Source organism: Sphaeramia orbicularis, chromosome 24, assembly GCF_902148855.1.
Source record: "Sphaeramia orbicularis chromosome 24, fSphaOr1.1, whole genome shotgun sequence".
Lineage (NCBI taxonomy): Eukaryota > Metazoa > Chordata > Actinopteri > Kurtiformes > Apogonidae > Sphaeramia > Sphaeramia orbicularis.
This window is the reverse complement of record NC_043979.1, coordinates 11,171,181-11,191,086: the sequence shown is the minus strand read 5'-3', so window position 1 is coordinate 11,191,086 and position 19,906 is coordinate 11,171,181. Positions and strand designations below refer to the sequence as shown.

At 35.2% G+C, this 19,906-nt stretch overlaps 1 protein-coding gene across 1 annotated transcript in view; it reads right to left on the bottom strand.

The window, feature by feature from the left end:
• The window catches only part of vsnl1a (visinin-like 1a), a 58,098-nt gene that overhangs the window by 28,880 nt on the left and 9,312 nt on the right, over nucleotides 1-19,906 (bottom strand). Inside the window, exon 2 of the mRNA XM_030128343.1 lies at nucleotides 18,055-18,221. Within this exon, the coding sequence (XP_029984203.1) occupies nucleotides 18,055-18,216 (162 nt within the window). The 5' untranslated portion in view covers nucleotides 18,217-18,221. The remainder of the gene's footprint in view (nucleotides 1-18,054; nucleotides 18,222-19,906) is intronic.

Genomic DNA, 19,906 nt, shown 5'->3' with positions numbered 1-19,906 from the left:
TTGCAGCGCAGACCTTTAAAATATATGGTACGTGTATGAACACTTGTATTCACCTGAACCACACAGGATTTCTTCCCACTAGGGATGTAACGATATGAAAATTTCATATCACGGTTATTGTGACCAAAATGATCACGGTTATCATTATTATCGCGGTATTATTGCAATTGTGCTCAAAATGTTCAAAAAGTACTAATACACACACTGAAATAATTTAACCAAGTTGTATTTTGGAAAAAAAAATACAAAAATAAAATACAATAATCCGCATAATGTACCTTCTGTTGGCAGAAACATTCAAATATTAACCCTTTGTGGTCTGAGCCTATTTTGTCCATTTTTCAGTACTTCTGATTTTGATTATACTCATGTTTGGTATCTTTTTTTCAGCACAACTTCATCGATCTCATCTGTCTATTTTTTTTTTTCACTTTAACCTACTATAAAAATATAAAAGATCCGAAAACACAAAAAAATATAAAATCCGATTTGAAAAATTATATACTTTATTGCATAAATAACACAAAGATGCTTAACAAACCTTTCCAAAGACTTTAAAAGTAAATATTGATTCCAAATATTAGGTATATGAAATCAAAATTGTAATAAATTAAAACTATACTCAAATATTTGACATAAAAGCAGATTTTTACATAGGCATTTTCTCCCCTGAAAGTTTGGTAATCAAACGCGGTTATCATGATAATTAGAATTTAAACGGTAATACTAACCGTCTGCAATTTTACAGCGGTTTATCGTTATACCGGTAATCGTTACATCCCTACTTCCAACCAAAAGCAAAAACATTGGGTTGTATCAGGAGACATGTTTGAGGAGACATTTTCCAATATTTAGAAGATTAAGGTTAAATCTAGGAAAAGTGCTGGTGCCCGATCTCAAACCAGTTTTCGGTCTGGAAAATTTGTTTGAAGTTACCCAATACAACCAACAGTAAATTCAGAAAATACATGAACGGTGTTTAATAGCAAGAGTCAAATAATATTTTGATCCTGTTGTGTCACCACTTACACATATGCTGTTTGCCATTTTAAAATGTAATTAACCAGTCAAGAAAGTTGCATTTTGAAGTAAAGACTTTACAATAACTACTAGTTTTATGTGAGATGGCAATGTTGCAAACACCAAAATATTTGTGACCTCTGCACAGATCACCTCGTTGTTTGAGGGCGAGGTAAAAAAAAGTATGAAAAGGTGAAAATCACTACAGTCTGGTCACATAGAAGCGACTGAAATGGACATCTTCAGTGACTCAAGCGACAGATCACAGAGAACAAAGTTACGATAACTTCACCTCTGCAACATTAGGGTGAGGTGTAGTTTTGTCGATATTTACATATTTTAACAGTCTGATACTTTGGCAGTTTTACAACAAACTGTGACTTTCTCGATGTCTTAAAGTGTCTTTTACACTTTCTGTTAGTGGGTTTGTACATCTCCAGAAATGATGGAGTGAATTATAAAACAGGCTGTATTTTGAAATGCATTACCTGCCAACGTGCTGCTACCATTCCATTGGCAAGAACCCTCAGAGCCCTGATGTTGTGGCTTTGAGCCCATGTTAATCCAGCCCCAAACTAGCACCACATTTGTGTTGACAGAAAAGGGTTTAAGGGCTTTAATATTGTTCATAGGAGAGTTCAACACTCTAGAATGTTCATACTAGCAGTATGAGCAGCTCAAACACCCCTCCTTCTGTTTGGCCTTTGACCTCAGTGAACCTACTGGTCAGTGAACATGTGGAAGTTTCATCTATAGCTCTGGAACCAATCAAACCACCTGGGATTTTCTTTAGAATTTCAATACAACTGCTATTCAGCATGACCTGTTGAAATTTTGTTGTAGGAATACTAATTGTTTCAAAGCAAAAACTTGTGACCCACATTTACACACTAAAAAACAAAAAACTTTGACCTTTCACCACTGAGCCTCAAGAATTATTTCCAAGACTTTATATGGAGTCACATGGAATAAAGTTGTCAACTGTCAGTTTTAGTGCCATCTTTGGATCCTGAAGCTCAGTCAGGTCAGGGGGGTTATTGCGTTGACACTGTGGACCTGGTCCTGTTGATAAACTCCATCTAAGCTGATGTGCCTTGTGCATTAGTCTTTTTAATAAAGTAATGCAACAGCAACTTTACATCTGTTATTACAGGTCAGTTCTGTCAAGTTGTTTACTGTAGCAATGAATACCACTTCGTATAGTAAGTATAATATTGAGTATTCTTGGTTCAAAGTATGTAGTAAATTATTTTACAATGCTGACTTTAGTTTCTGTATTTGTATGTATTTATTAGGGCTGGGCAAGTTAACGCGTTATTATCGCGTTAACGCATTCATTAAATAACACGGACATTTTTTAAAAATCTCATGTTAATGCTGTTTTATTCTAACTCCTATTATTCTGCCCCTGCTTGTGTGCGTGTAGCGATTAGCTCGGCAGATAGACAACAGGTTTCCCAAGAAAAGCTGGACGCTGAAAACTTCTCTTCAAATCTTTTACTTGAGACTTACTCTAAAACTGCAACATACAAACAAAATATGTCTCAGTTCTGTTCATTGCCTTAGTACATTTACATGGCATTATACATTTAAATGAATAAGAAAAAGATCGCTAGCTCAATACTAACTTGAATGGGAAAATCCATAGACACGCTAATGATTAGCATTTACAGATTAATTTAAGATTTACAATGTCTTTTTATCCAGCAACAAAGGTTCACATCAGAGATATTTTATACTATTTATTCTTACAACAACTGAACATAAAATACTCACAGACAAAAGTTTTTCAGGCCATACAAACAGAGTGAAAGAAACATGTCTGTTAGTTCCTTCTTATGTCCGAACTGACTACGGGAACGCCACAAGTACAAAACATAGGTTAGTGCAACTTATTCTGACCACTAGAGGGCCCCCTTTGCTTGCTTTTAACAACTGAACATCACATTATTGGGCTTATTAGTATTAGTACTTATTAGCGGGCTTAAGACTCCTGTCAATCACTCACAAGCGGAAATAAACTGGTGGGGACATAAACATGGAGAAAAGTACCGGTCTTTTACATGGACATTTTCATTTTAAATGTCTTCAGATGGTGGGGTTGATAAGGCCAAAGTTGTTTGTAAGCACTGCAATGTGGAATTATTTTTTATCACTGGAGTACTTCGAGTTTGAAATATCACTTAAAGGCAATACACGCTGTTGATGCTGCCCTCTCCCCCATATAACTATGCGATTAATCATGATTAATCGCTGAAATCCACACGATTAATTGCAATTAAAAATTTTAATCGCTGCCCAGCACTAGTATTAGTTATTGTAATTTTATATTCGCTCTATTCTTCTTTCTATGTAGTTCTGTTGTTTGTTAATATTGTTGCACTGACTGGAGTAGCACTGACAATAAAGGCTATTCTATTCTATTCTATTCTATTCTATTCTATTCTATTCTATTCTATTCTATTCTATTCTATTCTATTCTGTATTCTTAGGCTTTACATTGCAACCAAAATTTCTTTCAGGTTTACTTACATCTTTTTGAATTATTATCTTAGCAGTGATAATCCTGGTTAAAGGCAGGCTTTTTCTTTGTCATTTTCTGTGTCAGTCTAACACTTCTGCTGTCTTTTTTGTCTGTCTTTTTGTCTCCTGTGATAGTGCAGCATATGTTTCCTCACAGAAACAGGCTGTCGGCCAGCTGATGTCTCTCCATTTACCTTCCTATCGTTCTTCCCACAGATCAGTCTGTCTGGGGAGGTGATAGGGACTCTCACAGTCAGCGCTGCAGAATGGTCAGCAGTTGAACACACACACAAACACACACACATTCTCTCTTTCCCCTTCAACAGCAAAAGCCTGGAGGCAGTGCAAGGAAGAAGGCACAGAGCAGAGTCCACCCATACATTTATATTCCGGTCCGTGTGGTTGTGTCTGTGCGTGGGTCTGTGTCACAATAATGCTTTTAACTTACAGTATTACTTCTTTTTCTTCTACTTCTTCCTTCTTAACTTTAAACAACATACCAAGAGTTCACGTCTTTATTTTCACACGTTTCCTTGTTCTCCAAACTTGGGGGCGGTGTTATGATCTGAGGTTGATTCAGTTGGTCAGGTCAAGGTTCAGCATCATTATGTGTCCATAAAGTCATGGAAGTAAATGTTATGACATTACATAAGATTGTTGAGACAGTGCCACAGCAAATGAGTGGTAGGTGGTGCAAAGAAACATTTTTTTGACCAGACTGCATCTGTATAATATATTCAATATTATATTGAATTCAAAGAACTAACAAAAGTATTAAATACTTTTAGCTCTTCCAGATTTCACCAGAAACCATTACAATACCAGCTGATTGCAAACAAACAAGGCTGGACATTTTCCATTGTTTTTTTTTTGTTTTCTTTAGGATTTCTTTTCAGGATTTCTTTACAGTAGCTCTAAATTTCCTAGATGATTTTGTCATGTTCTGATCATTAAGAATAGTTTAAATGTCATTTTCATTGTTGGTACATTTTCATCTTGTTGGGTAACAACTCAGATTATTTAAAAAAAATGGTGACTGATTTAATGGAAATCTAAATCTACAAAATGAACAAAATAAGCACTGAATCATGATGTTAGCGACAACGGGTATCATCTTTTTGTAAGGTATTTCTTAGGTTGTGTTAATCACATCTTTTATGACATTTTTGTCTCATTTTGTCTCTTGCATCGTTTTCATCTTATTCCATTGTTTACATCTTTTAGTTTAAAGCCACAAATAAAGACCGTATTTCTTCAACTTTCACTCAGGACCAAAAGTCAGCCTTTAAACTTGAAGCTAAAATACTTATTTGACATTTAGTGAGTTAATTATCGATATCAAATGATGAGCATTTTTGACCGTATCACATGCCCTAAGCTCTCTACAGGCATACTTTGCAGGACAAATAACGTAATATGAGTAGAAGACGACAGAGATGCAGACATGCTGTGTGCATCAGAAAATAAATAAGTCTGTCATACTCATGTTAAAATGCTCGCTCATCACAATAATGACAACACAACAGCAACTAGCAGGAAACCAACACCACTGCTGCTCATTTGATGATCCTGTCAAATAAAACACCTCATTTAAAAACACAAAAACCCCATAGATGAACAGAGCTATTAGTAACAGTGATGTAGATATATGTTTTATGTGTGTGTCTATGCTTTTGGCTATCTGTGAGAGTCTACTGTCACCTGCATCCATCAAGCACGAGAAAAAAAAAAAGAAAAATCTTGCGACAAAATCTATCACCTTAACATTTCGGGGAGTGTCGTTATCCTGTTACAAATGGCTCCCAGAGTGGCTGGTGTGTCAAGGATGAGAAATTTCACACGCTGTGGCATGCAAGTGCTCCGGTGTGAATTGTCACGGAAGCCTCTCTTCCATTTTCATAACACAGTCTGGCATCGCCAATGCCACGGAAAATTGAAAAATTCACCAGGTAACAAAAACCTTGCAGGTCAATTTTAATGACACTGGATGGTTTGATTCATAGTCGCTGATGCTGACAAGAAGATGCAGCATGAGATGCAGAGTATGGAGCTAAAAACTGAAAAAGATCACATTTGGTTTCTACATTAACCCATAAAGACCCAGTGCTACTTTTGTGGTAGTTCCCAGAGTTCACCTTTTTTAAAAAGTGATTTATCACCATTTATTATAATATTATCCTCTGTATTTTGCATTTTCTAAGTCAAAATCATGTATTTTCCTAGATTCAGTTGACTGATCATGTAGATGTTCATTAAAGCTTTGATTAAAGTTGAGGGTTATTATATCACAAACAGAGAAAACTGAAGAAAAAGTGATTTTTTCAGCAAATATATCAGTAACTGAACATAAACCAAGTGTCTCCATCCACTGTCCTTTATCAAATGCCATGGGTTTTACCGGTGAATCGATGTTGTAGAAGATGACGGTGTTTCCACATTTACTACGGAGCCTCTGAATGTCCAAATGGTTCATATCTGATGACCATGAAAAGATGACAAACTGCATTTTACAGCAGCTATTTAGATGTATTGATAGAATTAGTGGATTCACAGGTATTAAAGAGTTTATATCAGTAAATGATTTTGGTCGATGGTGGATGTTTGAGTCTTTATGGGTTAAATATGAAAAAAGCGCTTAAGCATTCATTGAAAAACGTAATGGTGAAAAAAATCGTGATGGCCAACTGGATATTAATGTCAATAAATTTACATATCATGAATGTTTGCGCTGTCACAACAAGGAAGACATCACTTGCCAAATCAAATGCATGGAAAAAAATAACCAGAAGCTCTTAGAAGATACGACCGAAATGACTGAAAGTGAATGTCACTTAATACAAATGTAATACATTATAACCTCTGCCTTAATTTCAGAGTCACATTGGATATATTTTGATCATCGACAGGAAAAAAAAACAACTCCTATGATCCCATGCAGCTTCTCAGCATCATCAAAACCCATCCTGTTTTTGTTTTGATTGGTTTGATTGACCCCTAAAGGCAGAAATTACATGCTGGATGGAAGGATGTTTACGTATTCTACATGATTCTCTCTGTACTATTTAAAAAAAACGTAGTTAACATTTTCTTAAAGGGGTCATATTTTGTTAAACCCACTTTTATTGGTCTTTGGTACATTTATTTGTTATCTGGACCCTAATAGTTCATAAAGTTTGAATTTGAACCCTACAGGTGCTGCAGGGTTCATTCACATATTGATTTTGGCCAAAATCGAGTGGATTTTTAATTCCTGCTTAATTTGTTACGTCTATAACTAGTTAATATTTGCACATATAAGGTCAAGACTTCTGATGAACATTTCTCCGAGTACGCCATAATTGTTTGTCAGGAGCAGCGGTTGTAGTAAAAACTGAAAATATGTCCAAACCTCGAGCCGATTACCTAAAATGTTCAGTTGTTGGTTGTATTAACGAACACAACTGGCTGAATGGGACAGAAAGCACAGTCAACAACCTGGAGGGGGTGGGGTGTGAAGTGGCTCATTTACATTTAAAGGGCCAGTGCTCAAAACGACCTTTCTGGTGTCATTACTCAGAAATAGAGTTGAAGATGGACCTGAGAATTAATGAAGAATTCAGACCAAAGCATAGCATTTACAGTTTCTGAAAACCACAGGGAAATGTTTTAAAATGCATAATTCCACTTAAGAAAAAAAAGCAAAATATCACTCCTTGAAATATAATTCGCCTAAAAGTCTTATTTTTTTTCCACCCTTTGATCACCTATCTATATTCAAATCAAATTTATTTATATAGCGTCGCATCATCACAAAGTTTTATCTCATGACACTTTACATTTAGAACTTGTCTAAACCAGACTCTTGAGCCACTTTACAGAAACCCAACAGAATCCTCTGGGAGCAAACACTTGGTGACAGTGGTGATATTGAGCCTCTTCACTGCAAAGAGATAAGCATTTATTACTTTTGGCTCTTCTCATGTAATTTTCCCACCATCTAAACTGCTCCTAATCAAAAAACTAAATTCCTATTCTGTGCAAAAATGTTTTAATAAAGCCTTTTAATATAGCAATCGGACTGTTTCAATGAACTGCATTCATTATATTTAATGAGTCTTTAATAATCATGCACTAAGTAATGCATTATGATCAGTCGCTGTCAAATGAAACGGTGCGGACTGACACTGTATGACTTTCATAGAAATAAGGCTGATTATATATGATACAACATAGAATCAAATATCAAGGACTATCTATCTATCTATCTATCTATCTATCTATCTATCTATCTATCTATCTATCTATCTATCTATCTATCTATCTATCTATCTATCTATCTATCTATCTATCTATCTATCTATCTATCTATCTATCTATCTATCTATCTATCTATCTATCTATCTATCTATCATGTTCTACATACTGCAAGTGCTTTCTCTCTGTCTCTCTCTCTTTCCTGTTTTTTCCATCTTGCTTTGCTTTGATGCATCTAACGTTCCTTTTCACTGTTTTCACAGCCTTAAAGATGATTACCTACATAAAGGCTGTAGGATATAAAGTGAGAGACAGAGCACAGAAGGGAGTATGAAAAAAAAAAAAAACAAGAAAGCGAGAGAACAGTGTGTCTGTGTCGGACCGAAAAAAACAGTACATTAACTCCAGGCGGGCGGCCGAGTGGAGGTAACACTGTGTTTAGCACCCTCACAGGGGAGGCTTCTGGACAACTGTCGCAGGTGCAAACACGGGGAGATCTGAAGGTACGGGGGCGAGCACGGGAGCGGACGAAACACTCATGGTGCACAGGCGTGAGGTGAACCCTGCCTGTCACATGCATCTGTGCACAGACTCACAAACATTTATGGATTTACAAAGATACAGACTCTGCTGCTGAAACATGACGGCAACAATGGAGACCCAAAATCTGCCATTCCTTCAACAGCTCCAAAGGGAAGTCAAACCCCTACACAGACCACCATGATAAAATTCACTCTACAGCAGAAATTACCACATTTACATCCATCTACAACAGCAGTTTTGGCTAGTTTTAAAATTTAACCCATAAAGACCCAAACAGCCACTGGTGACCAAAATCATCTATCGATCTACAATGTTTAATAAGTTCTGATCCAATAATCATATCAATACATGTAAATAATTGGTGTAAAATACAGTTTGTCATCTTTTCATGGTCAACAGATATGACCCATTTGGGCATTCAGGGGCTCTGTGGTGAACATAGAAACACTGTCATCTTCTACAACATTGATTCACCAGTAAAACCCATGGAGTTTGATAAAGGACAGTGGATGGAGACACGGTTTATGTTCAGTTAATGATATATTTGCTAACAAAGTCACTTTTTCTTCAGTTTTCTCTATTCCTGACAATAGGTTTCAACTTTCATCTGAGTTTTTGTGAACACCTACATGATCAGTACATTAAATATACAAAAATACCTGGTTTTCACTTTTAAAAATGCAAAACGCTGAGGCTAATATTTTAATAAATGGTGGTAAAACACTTAGAGTTTAAATAGAGACAAAAAATCATTACCACATAAGCATCACTGGGTCTTTATGGGTTAATTTCTTCTTTTTTTTTCTTACATTCATTAGATCACATTCCTTGAGATACAGTTCAGTCTCATACATATTGTACAATTCTTGTCTTATACATATTTTTTCCCCTTCTCATACGGTCATGTTCAGGGAAGAGAAAGCAGAGAAAACCAAAAAACCTAAACACTCCTCCATGAGTCAGTAACATATCTTCTTTGCCAGATATGACTTAACAGGGGACCATCTTTCCAAGTCAGTGTCCATCCAGAGTTGCAAGCTTGCAGTTATGTTTTCCATACAGTCCACAGCTTTCAGTGTTTGGATCCACTGGTCTACAGTGGGTGGGTGGGGTATAAGCCAGTTTACAGGGATAATTTTATGAGCTAGTAAGAAGTCTAAGCATATATATTGCTTTTTTCCTCAATCCCTGTCCACATACACTCACCTGTTTAAATTGTATTAAGGCTTAAAGTTATCCACAATTTAGGATATGTGGTTGGATTTTTATTTATGTATTTTTTTAACATATCAGAGCTCTACTTTTTAATTTTTTTTCAGTTTAACCTTTATTTAACCAGGCAAGATAGAGTAACCCTTTATCGGGTAAGTGAATATTTTTGGTTATTTCCGCACATATTACAAGGTAGTGACATCAACAGTTACAGTGAGGACAGCGAGTCAACAATCTAAGGTCCAATGTGGTCTACAGGGTCTGTAAGGTCCACCTCTGAATTAACAGCGAGTGTACCTGCTTTGTTAGGTACCATGAAGTAATGGTACTAATATAAGGAATGATGTTCAAAGGGATAATATGGATGTATCAGCACTTATGTTGATGTAATATTCTAAAAGTGATGTTCTTTTCACCTTATGAGTGTTTTTCTTTTTTTTTTTTTTTTTTTTTTATTTTACTTCCTGGATTTTTTTAATCTATTTTTGCCACTTACGGGTACGGAACCAAATATGGTAACTTCCTTGACTTTGATTTTCTACATCACAAGAAAAAATTTTGAAAAATTTCACAAAAGTAATAAAGTTTTGTTGTATCCTACAATAACACACTAAGGTTGAAATTTTGCATTTCATAGTATTTCTATGAGTGCCCAATAAAGAGTTAAAAAAACATTTTTATTTACAACTGTGGCAGGGCCTTTTGAGGGAGCAGGAAAAAGGGAGCAAAAAAACCCAACTACTATAGTTGTGGTTTGGAATTTCCACTAAGAAGATCATCATAAGATTCTCTTACTCAACTATTCGATGAAACTTCATGGTAGTTAATTGCAGCAGCTAGGTATGTAACGATTACCGGGATAATGATAAACCGCAGTAAAGTTGCAGACGGTTAGTATTACCGTTTAAATTCTAATTGTGATAATCGTGTTTGATTACCGCACTTTTAGGGGAAAAAACCCCAAGTAAAGATATGCTTTTATGTCAAATATTTGAGTGTAGTTTTAATTTATTACAATTTTGATTTTATGTGCCAAATATGTGGAACCAATATTCACTTTTAAAGTCTTTGAAAAGGTTTGTTAAGCAACGTTTATGCAATAAGTTATATACATTTTTCAAATCGGATTTCACATATTTTTTTTTGTGTTTTCTGGCCTTTTATGTTTTAATAGTAGGTTTAAGTGAAAAAATAATAGACAGATGATATAGATGAAGTTGTGCTGAAAAAAAAGACCCCAAACATGGGTACAGTAAACATTTCTTCATATAGTATATAAAGGCAAAATCAAAAGGACTCAAAAACGGCCAAAATAAGCTCAGACCCCTACGGGTTAATATTTGAATGTTTCTGCCAACAGAAGGTACATTGTGCCAATTATTTTATTTGTTTGTTGTTTTTTTCAAAATACAACTTGGTTAAATTAATTTTAAGTGTGTGTATAAGTACTTTTTGAACATTTTGAGCACAATTTCAACAATACTGCGATAATAATGATGACTGTGATAATTTTGGTCACAGTAACCGTGATATGAAATTTGCATATCGTTACATACCTAGCAGCAGCTAAGTTCTTAAGCTAAACGTCTGTCATCTTGCTAGTGCTGTTAATACATTTAGATACAGTGCATTGTGTACATAGTGGTACTCAAATTACAACCTGGTGCTTTGCACTTACCAGAACCAAAAATGGTAATGCAGTGTTCATCTTAACTGCTTTTTAATGGTTACTAAGCAAAGTATTGCCAGTAGAATATGTTATTAAGCTTCACTTTTTATTCATTATTTGCTGCAATATTCACAAACCTGTACTTCTATATCTATTATACTGTGTTAAAAGTTTACAGACAGGTGCTTTCCACTGCAATCACAGTTTCCTTCACCATTTTCTGGTCCTTCCTCTTCATCTAAGCAACCATGTTGGCTACTGTTGAGGGTGATAAGCTTCCGGTTATTTACAGTAGGTCTACATTTAGCTGTAACTGAGAGTGTGAATGCACTTACGCACTCAAAAGAGGAAGTGTAAATATTGAAGTATGAAATTACAGACACAATGTTCAGCTGGCGTAATATATACCTTTACCTATATACATTACATAATTATATATACACTAATTAGTGCTAGTTGAACAACACAGGTACTTTGGTTAACATTATTATAGCAGCAGAAGTAGATTTTTACATTACAGCCTTATTATGGCAGACTGTATATGGGATAAAACTATGAATGATAGCATGTTTAAAAACCTTCCACTATCTTTATGTCTCTGGTAAATCTATAACTAACTAGAATTCAATAGAAGCCAGCTAGCCTGTTAGTATAGATTAGTGTGTTTATACATCATGTGAATCACTAGGGATGTTAATGATCACACACATACTGCTTGTGCTAACATCATCCTAGATTCCTTTATCGTTTATTATTGGAATTACCTGGTGGCGTCAAGCATCACATTCCTTATGTAGCAATGGGGTAAGTATTTTCAGTAACTTTTAAGTGGGTCAAATCGAACACTCCTTTCACACAGTTCATAATGTTTACACAAAATTCACCTCATTCATTTCTGTGGCATGACTTGAATGACAAATAATGTACACATTTTCTATCACTCTCCTTCCTACTCTCTCTCATTTTCTCACTTTTGACCAACACAAACATGCCGTTCTGTCTCTGTCTCCCTCCCACTGAACATATGACCCCCCCTCCTCGCCACACAAACACACACTTACACACATACGTAGTCACTCTTCACAGGAACAATCTGTCCCGTTAATGTGAGGTCACGGCAGACCGTTTTTCCACTTATCAGCCCTCTGGATTTAAATAAAGCCCTATCGCTGATACACTGTTGCCTAGAGACACAATAGGATGCATCAATAATAGGATTTACCCAGAAGCCAACAAGACCCCCTTAGATGTGAGCTGTGTTGCCCCCATTGTGTGGCTGCAGATTTTCCTGCCACTGTTTCTCGGGCGCTGTAAAGAGATTTTCAGGGACATTCGATCTGATTTCTTTTTGTCTTTGGAGCCCTTTATCAGAGCTGCCAACCCTCCTTTATTTCCCAAGAGTCCAGGTTATTTTTGTGGTTCAGTTTTAAAGGGATTTTGATGCTTTTCCATATGTTTTAGTGGAACAAACTACTCTGGAAAATGAAATTCCCAGTAGATACCTTTTTTTTTTCATTTGTTATGGGCATCATAATCTGAGTTGTTTCTAATATTTCCAACAATTTATTACTATTTGTTCTGATACATGAGCTCCGGTGGCATTTATAAGAAATGTACTGATGACCTTGGTGCCCAAGTGAGTCTTATGTAACGGCAGCCCCCTCTGGTTATAAGGCATTTCCCGGTACAAGTGATAAATGATTAATGCCTATTCTTACACTGCTGAGAAAGCTTGCATCGATGGGAACACTAAGGAAAATAGAATTAAAAAAAAGAATAAAAAAAAAAAAAAAAAACTGAACAAGAGGAAACAAGATGTTGTGATAAAGCTGAAAACAGCTAGTTTGTGACATAGTGTTATTGACGTGAACAACATGCCAGTGGATTAGAATCATAATCAGACCCTAAAAAATAAGCTTTATAGTAATACATGTCGTGTAAGCCCGCTATGTATTTAAGCCTTTTATGGGACTTTATGAATAGTGCGTGCTTCATATTTTTCCTTCCTTTACTGTCTGTGTTTCTGCCTGTTTTATATGACTAAATGAATAAATTATTGAATAAATTCACACTGCTCTAATAGAGGTAATGAGATACAGTACACTATGTATTAGCATAAGAAGATAATCAACACAGTGCCTCTCATATCTGCTTCTCTGTTGTTGGTTTTCTGCCCAGATACAGGATGGGCGAATGGGAACATGGCAGGATGCCTGCTAACATCCACCATGGTTTATAATGGGAATACAATTTCCCTCAATGGTTCTTATGGTGATTCAGAATATGTTTGTGTGAACCCCGACCACCCTGTTAATAGAATTTTTTGGGAAAATCCACTGCAATAGCATTTTATTGGCCTTTAACCAGTTAGCAAATTATTGACGCTGTGCCTCTGCTACTGATGCTTTGTTAGTAAAACTGATGATGTTGTTGGTTCTTCTGCAGTTCAAACCACTATATTGTTAGCCTCATAGTGTAATTGCCTAACTCATATAAAAATGGACAAAATTATTGGGACACGCTGAACTCAGGTGTTTCTTCTCTAACAGGGGTCTGGAAACAAAACAATAAGGACACATGTCATAATATAGTTTTATATTGTGATAAATATCATTACATTGCATTGGTTAGTTTGGTTTAAAATGTTATATTTGCTTCCAAAATGCCTCAGAGATGGTTTTTATTTAACTTCTCTCAACACTGATTTTTTTTTTATCCATGACTATGATTTTCAATGTTCTGCCTCTAAATTCTAAAATATTTTTTGTGCTCTGACTAAATAATAATTTTCTACCACAACTAACCATCTACTTTCTTCACATCTCTCTTAGGAGGAAACAATCTCCCATTAAGCTTCAAGGAAATACTGATGTTTATAAACTTTATGGGCAAAAATATTGGGACACATGTCTACAGCTGTAAGATATCCTGTTCATGCTGATTTGACACATAAACATCAATATTAATTATCAATATGATATTTATCACAGTATAAAACTATATTATAACATTTGTCATTATTATTTTGTATCCCAGACCCTTGTTAGAAAAGACACACCTGAATTCAATGTGTCCCAATACTTCTGTCCATTTGTGTATGAGTTAGGCAATTTTGCAATGAGGCTACCGATATGTAATGTATTTTGAGTCACTTTATCACCTGACTCTGTTGTTTCCTTTCAGCTGTATGTAGCATGTTAGTATCTCTCTCCTCAGTGTTTCAGTTTCCTAGCTTTTCTGCACTGATATAGACTTACCATTTTCAATGAGTTTCCGGTGAACTAGTTCTAAAAAGTCAATTAAGTGCTATAGGCCTAACCCCTGTTCAAAGATTCAAAGATTTTTATTGTCAATTCACTAGATGCACAGGACATGCAGAGAAGGTAAATATAGAATAACAATAAATAAGTGGTATAAAGAATAAACAAAATTATTTTATAATGTTGTTATATCATTATATAATGTATTAATAAATAATGTCTTATTATTCAATGTATATAATGTGTGTTATATAATTATGAATAAGGTATTATGATACACAATGTCTATCATGTATATAGGCTTGACAGAGTTTATTTTTTGTTACGTGTAATATTTTGGAGTTATTTTGTGGAGCTTGCATGGGACTTTATGGCCAGTAGAAAAAGATGGGGTAAGGGGGTGGGAGTATATAAGTTGCACTTCATCCCGCTCCTTTTGGAATATGTTTTTTTTTTTTTCTTTCTTAGTTTTTCTTTGCTGTTTTTGGTTTTAAATTCCAAATAAAAAATAAACACACTATAGCAGAATATAAAGTGTTCTGACATGTCCTGTCCTAACAGAAAAGACCCCTACTGCATCTTTACAGACTGGAACTACATCAGCAAATGGACGTCCATCAGTCCTAGGTTCATCTACAGCCTGGGACTGGATCTCTCCTTCACTGTGGTTCTCCCTAAGGTTTCTCTTTTCCCACTGGGTTTTGGAATTTTTTCTTACCGAGAAGGGGGGCCTAAGGATGGGGGATACCTGGGACATTGACCCATTTCTTTTATCCACTGTTGATTTGACTATTGTCTATTTTCATACTCAACTGATTCTGTAAAACCCTATGGGGCAACCTTGTTGGGATATAGGGCTCTACAAATAAAAGTGAATTGAAATTGAATTAAGGACTATGTGGTGAACACAAGCATATAAATAGCATATAAATGTCTGCTATGACATTTCAATATTTGACTCCAAAATGAAGCCACTATGTAAGTATAGGAAGTTGTAATACAGCTGACAGTCACTAGTGTCAGCTCCAGATAGTCCTAGACTTCTCTCTAAAATACTAAGTCACTCATTTTTTTGTCAAGGAATCCTTTCAGTCTAATCCATTTTAATCAGAATCTCTCAAAAGTGTTCGCATGGTTCTTTAATTTTTCTTTTATTAATTACATCTCAGGTCACACACAAATTTTTATGTCTGTTTTGTCAGGCTTTGATTGACAGATCTGTGTGATAGTTCACCTACCTGTGAGTTGGACTTTTGCAGTTTCAGTTTATTTACTAAAACAGGTTTTATTTTTCCCTGACAGACATTTCTCCTGTAGTTGTGGTTAATAGGTTCCACTGATAAGACTGTAAAATTACTTTGTTACACAATGCTTGAATAAATGAGTCAGTAAGCTTTCACATTAGGCCCCTAAGGCTCCTGTCATTCCTATAGTAGGGCTCCAAAAAACAAACAACACACATGAGATATACTGATGACCAAGTCGACTACTACTCGCTTCAGAACAGCGATTCAGGAATCATTGGGTTTCACGGTTCCTCCATCCCCTAATTATAAACAGTCTGTGGGCAAGACTAACCTGTATATAGATGCAGGTACATTTTTTTTACGGGATGAAAAGAACTAGAATGTTTACTTTCTTCAACAGATTTCAATTAGTCTTTTCAAGGGTTTATGATTTTTTTTCCCCTTACTTTGAATCTCAATAGTTAGCAACTACTGCAAATGTCTATCAATGTTACTTATATAGGAAGAGAATTAGTGTACTTACATATACAAGGTGGGGAAGCAAAATTTACAATGAACATTTAGTTGTTTTTTCTCAGCAGGCACTACGTCAATTGTTTTGAAACCAAACATATATTGATGTCATAATCATACCTAACACTATTATCCATACCTTTTCAGAAACTTTTGCCCATATGAGTAATCAGGAAACCAAACGGCAAAGAGTGTGTGATTTGCTGAATGCACTCGTCACACCAAAGGAGATTTCAAAAATAGTTGGAGTGTCCATAAAGACTGTTTATAATGTAAAGAAGAGAATGACTATGAGCAAAACTATTATGAGAAAGTCTGGAAGATACTATTAAAGAAGAATGGGAGAAGTTGTCACCCGAATATTTGAGGAACACTTGCGCAAGTTTCAGGAAGCGTGTGAAGGCAGTTATTGAGAAAGAAGGAGGACACATAGAATAAAAACATTTTCTATTATGTAAATTTTCTTGTGGAAAATAAATTCTCATGACTTTCAATAAACTAATTGGTCATACACTGTCTTTCAATCCCTGCCTCAAAATATTGTAAATTTTGCCTCCCCACCCTGTAGATGCAGGTATATTTTTTTTACTGGATGAAAAGCACTAGAATGTTTACTTTCTTCAACAGATTTCAATTAGTCTTTTCAAGGGTTTATGATTTTTTTTTTTTCCCCTTACTTTGAATCTCAGTGTTTAGCAACTACTGCAAATGTCTATCAGTGTTACTTATACATGAAGAGAATTACTGTACTTATATATGTATATATATATATATATATATATATATATATATATATATATATATATATATATATATATATATATGTATATATATATATGTATCCTTTATTTAACCAGGTAAAAAAAAAAGCCTCATTGAGATTGCAAATCTCTTTTTCAAGAGTGACCTGGCTAAGAAAATCAGCATAACCCACAGTTTCTGATAAGACAAAATACAATCAACACATAATACAAAAACTTACAATCGATAGTTACGAAATTTGTGCAAGTTTAAAAACAGTTACATTGACCAAGTTCATTGATTTCATGCTCCCTTAAAATAGCTTTAAATTCACCTATAGTAACAAGTTCAGATAGATTTAGGTTGTTTTGCAAGGCATTCCATGCAGAGGGGTAGCATACTGAAATGCAGTCTTACCCAGCTCTGTTCTTGGTAAGACTGGGTATTAAAGGCTGGAAAGCAAATCTTCTGTCATGAGAAACTGAGCAAATTTTTATTGTCTTGCATATATTTAGCTCATTTTTTGATTGTTCCTTATAGAGAAGTTCCTGTGTAATATAGGTTAACAGATGAAATCTTAAGGATTTTTTTTTTTACATTGTGAAAATGTCCCTTTCTGTCTAAATGCTCCATCACTTTAAATTAACTTTTTTTCAGTCTCTAGGACTTTTATTCTTTTAGAGGTCAGAAATGATGTTCCAACCCAAGTGAAAAAAATAATATATCAGCAACTTAATGCCAACATTATATGTCTATCACACATGCATAAAGACACATATATGTTGTCTATGTTTATCAGTGCTATGTCCTCTATTCTGTTTCCATGTACCTTTATCTTTACTCTCCTCAGCTGAACTTTAATAAATGTGACTCATTCCATTGAACTGCTCTACTTTGACTATTCAAACCCCATTATATTGAATCTACTTTAATCAATCCAACCCCTCAGCACTATTTTAAACACCAGCTCTATCTATTGCTATGCTCTGTATTCAGGTATTGCGTGTGTCCAGCAGGTACAAATAAACATGAACATGTGTGTAGAATCTATAAATTCTGCTGGGAGCCTCACAGTGAGTCAGTGGAGCCTCACCTTGACATAGAGCTGCTGGAACTCCTCCAGGTTGAGTCGGCCGCTGGGACAGTCCTTCAGGAAACCCTTGTACCACTGCTTCAGCTCATGTTCATTAAATTCTGTGTTCTTCACCAGATCCTCCATCACTTCGGGGGTCAGCTTGCTGTTCTGTTTCCCCATTTTGCCTGTCAAAACAAAAAGTACAAGGCACAGGAACACACAGAAAGTTCATTAAGTTAACCCTGTAAAACCTGACCCATCAAAAACTAGCCACAAAATTCAACATTTTAGGAATTCAGATGTTTATCAGACTTTTTTACAAAATCCAAGCAAAACATTTTGCCCAATCATTTTGTTTATGATATATTTTTGTATCACATTTGATACATTGGGTGTTTTATAAAGCTCCTTATATACCTGCAGTATCAAATCTCATACACGTTTTTACCACAATTTAACCGCACTATAAAAAATCAATTATCAAGATACTACGCACTGTTTCAGTACATGAAGTACTTATTTTTTTTTAAAAAAAATTGATAACAATATAAATGTTAATTCAAATGTTCATTCTTCTTCATGTAACTTTTAGAAAATTACCAAAAACTTTCCTGCAAAAAGTGTGAGGACAATTTAACGATGACGGCTATATTGAAAAAGGTACAAAAAAAAGCCCTTCCACTGGCTGCACTACGATGATAATCCACCAGGGGACAGAAAACATGTAGGCCTATCGGGTCATATACAACAGGTTTCTAAGGAAAGTACTGATCTTGTTGATGTAATAGAGGTCTCAGAACCTGGCGTAGCAAATATGATACAAATGGTTTTATAGGGTTAAGTGTCTTTTACTAAATATAAAACCTTCTACTTCATATGAATTTGAGAGGCTAGAGGGCATTTAGAAAAGTGATTCATCACGGCTGAAAACAGAGATTTCTAGAGAGCTGTGAAAGTGCAAACCGAAGCTCCATCTAAAAATAAACTTTAAAACAAATGGGGTGTAATGTGAAACTCAGAGAAAGTGTCACATGTTGGAAACTAGTCCTGGACTGTTGTTTTCTTTTTGGGTAACAAGGTCAGCTTTCAGACGTTTTTAGCCTTTCTTTGAGCAGCTGCACGCCCTAGTTTTATGTTTATTTGCCACTGTTTCACTTTTAGAGATGCTCTGAAATCCACAGTTTTTATGCAACATCACGGGTCCTCCACTACAGCTCAAAAGTGAAGACAGTGTCTTCACTTCAAGACTGTATCTTGAAGTGTAATTCTTTAGATCAGGCGTATCAAACATGAGGCCTGTGGGCCAAAACTGGCCTACTAAATGGTCCAATCCAGCCCGTGGGATGAATTTATGAAATGCAAAAGCTATACTGAAGATAATAACAATCATTCATTCATTCATTCATTCTTTCATTCATTATCTGAACCTGCTTTATCCTCACTAGGGTCACGGGGGTCGCTTGGACAATTAATGATGTTAAAATCTTTTTAGTTCAGGTTCCACATACAGACCAATCGGATCTAAAGTGGATCAGACCAGCAAAATGCTATCATATCACAATTCAATACTATTTTTTTTCTCTTTGTTTTAATGTAAAAAAGTAAAATTACATGAAAATGTTCATTTTTACAAACTATCCTTTCACAAAAAATGTGAATAACCTGAACAAATATGAACAACCTGAAAACTCTTAAGAGAAATAGTACAATTTTCTGTAAGTTGTAATGTGCATGTATAAATGATAAACTGAGGCATAATATTGTTAATATTGTTAAGATTGCACTTATTTTTCTTAAGAGATTTTAGGTTGTTTATGTTATTCACATTTTTTAAAGGATAGTTTGTAGATGTAAACATTTTCATGATGTA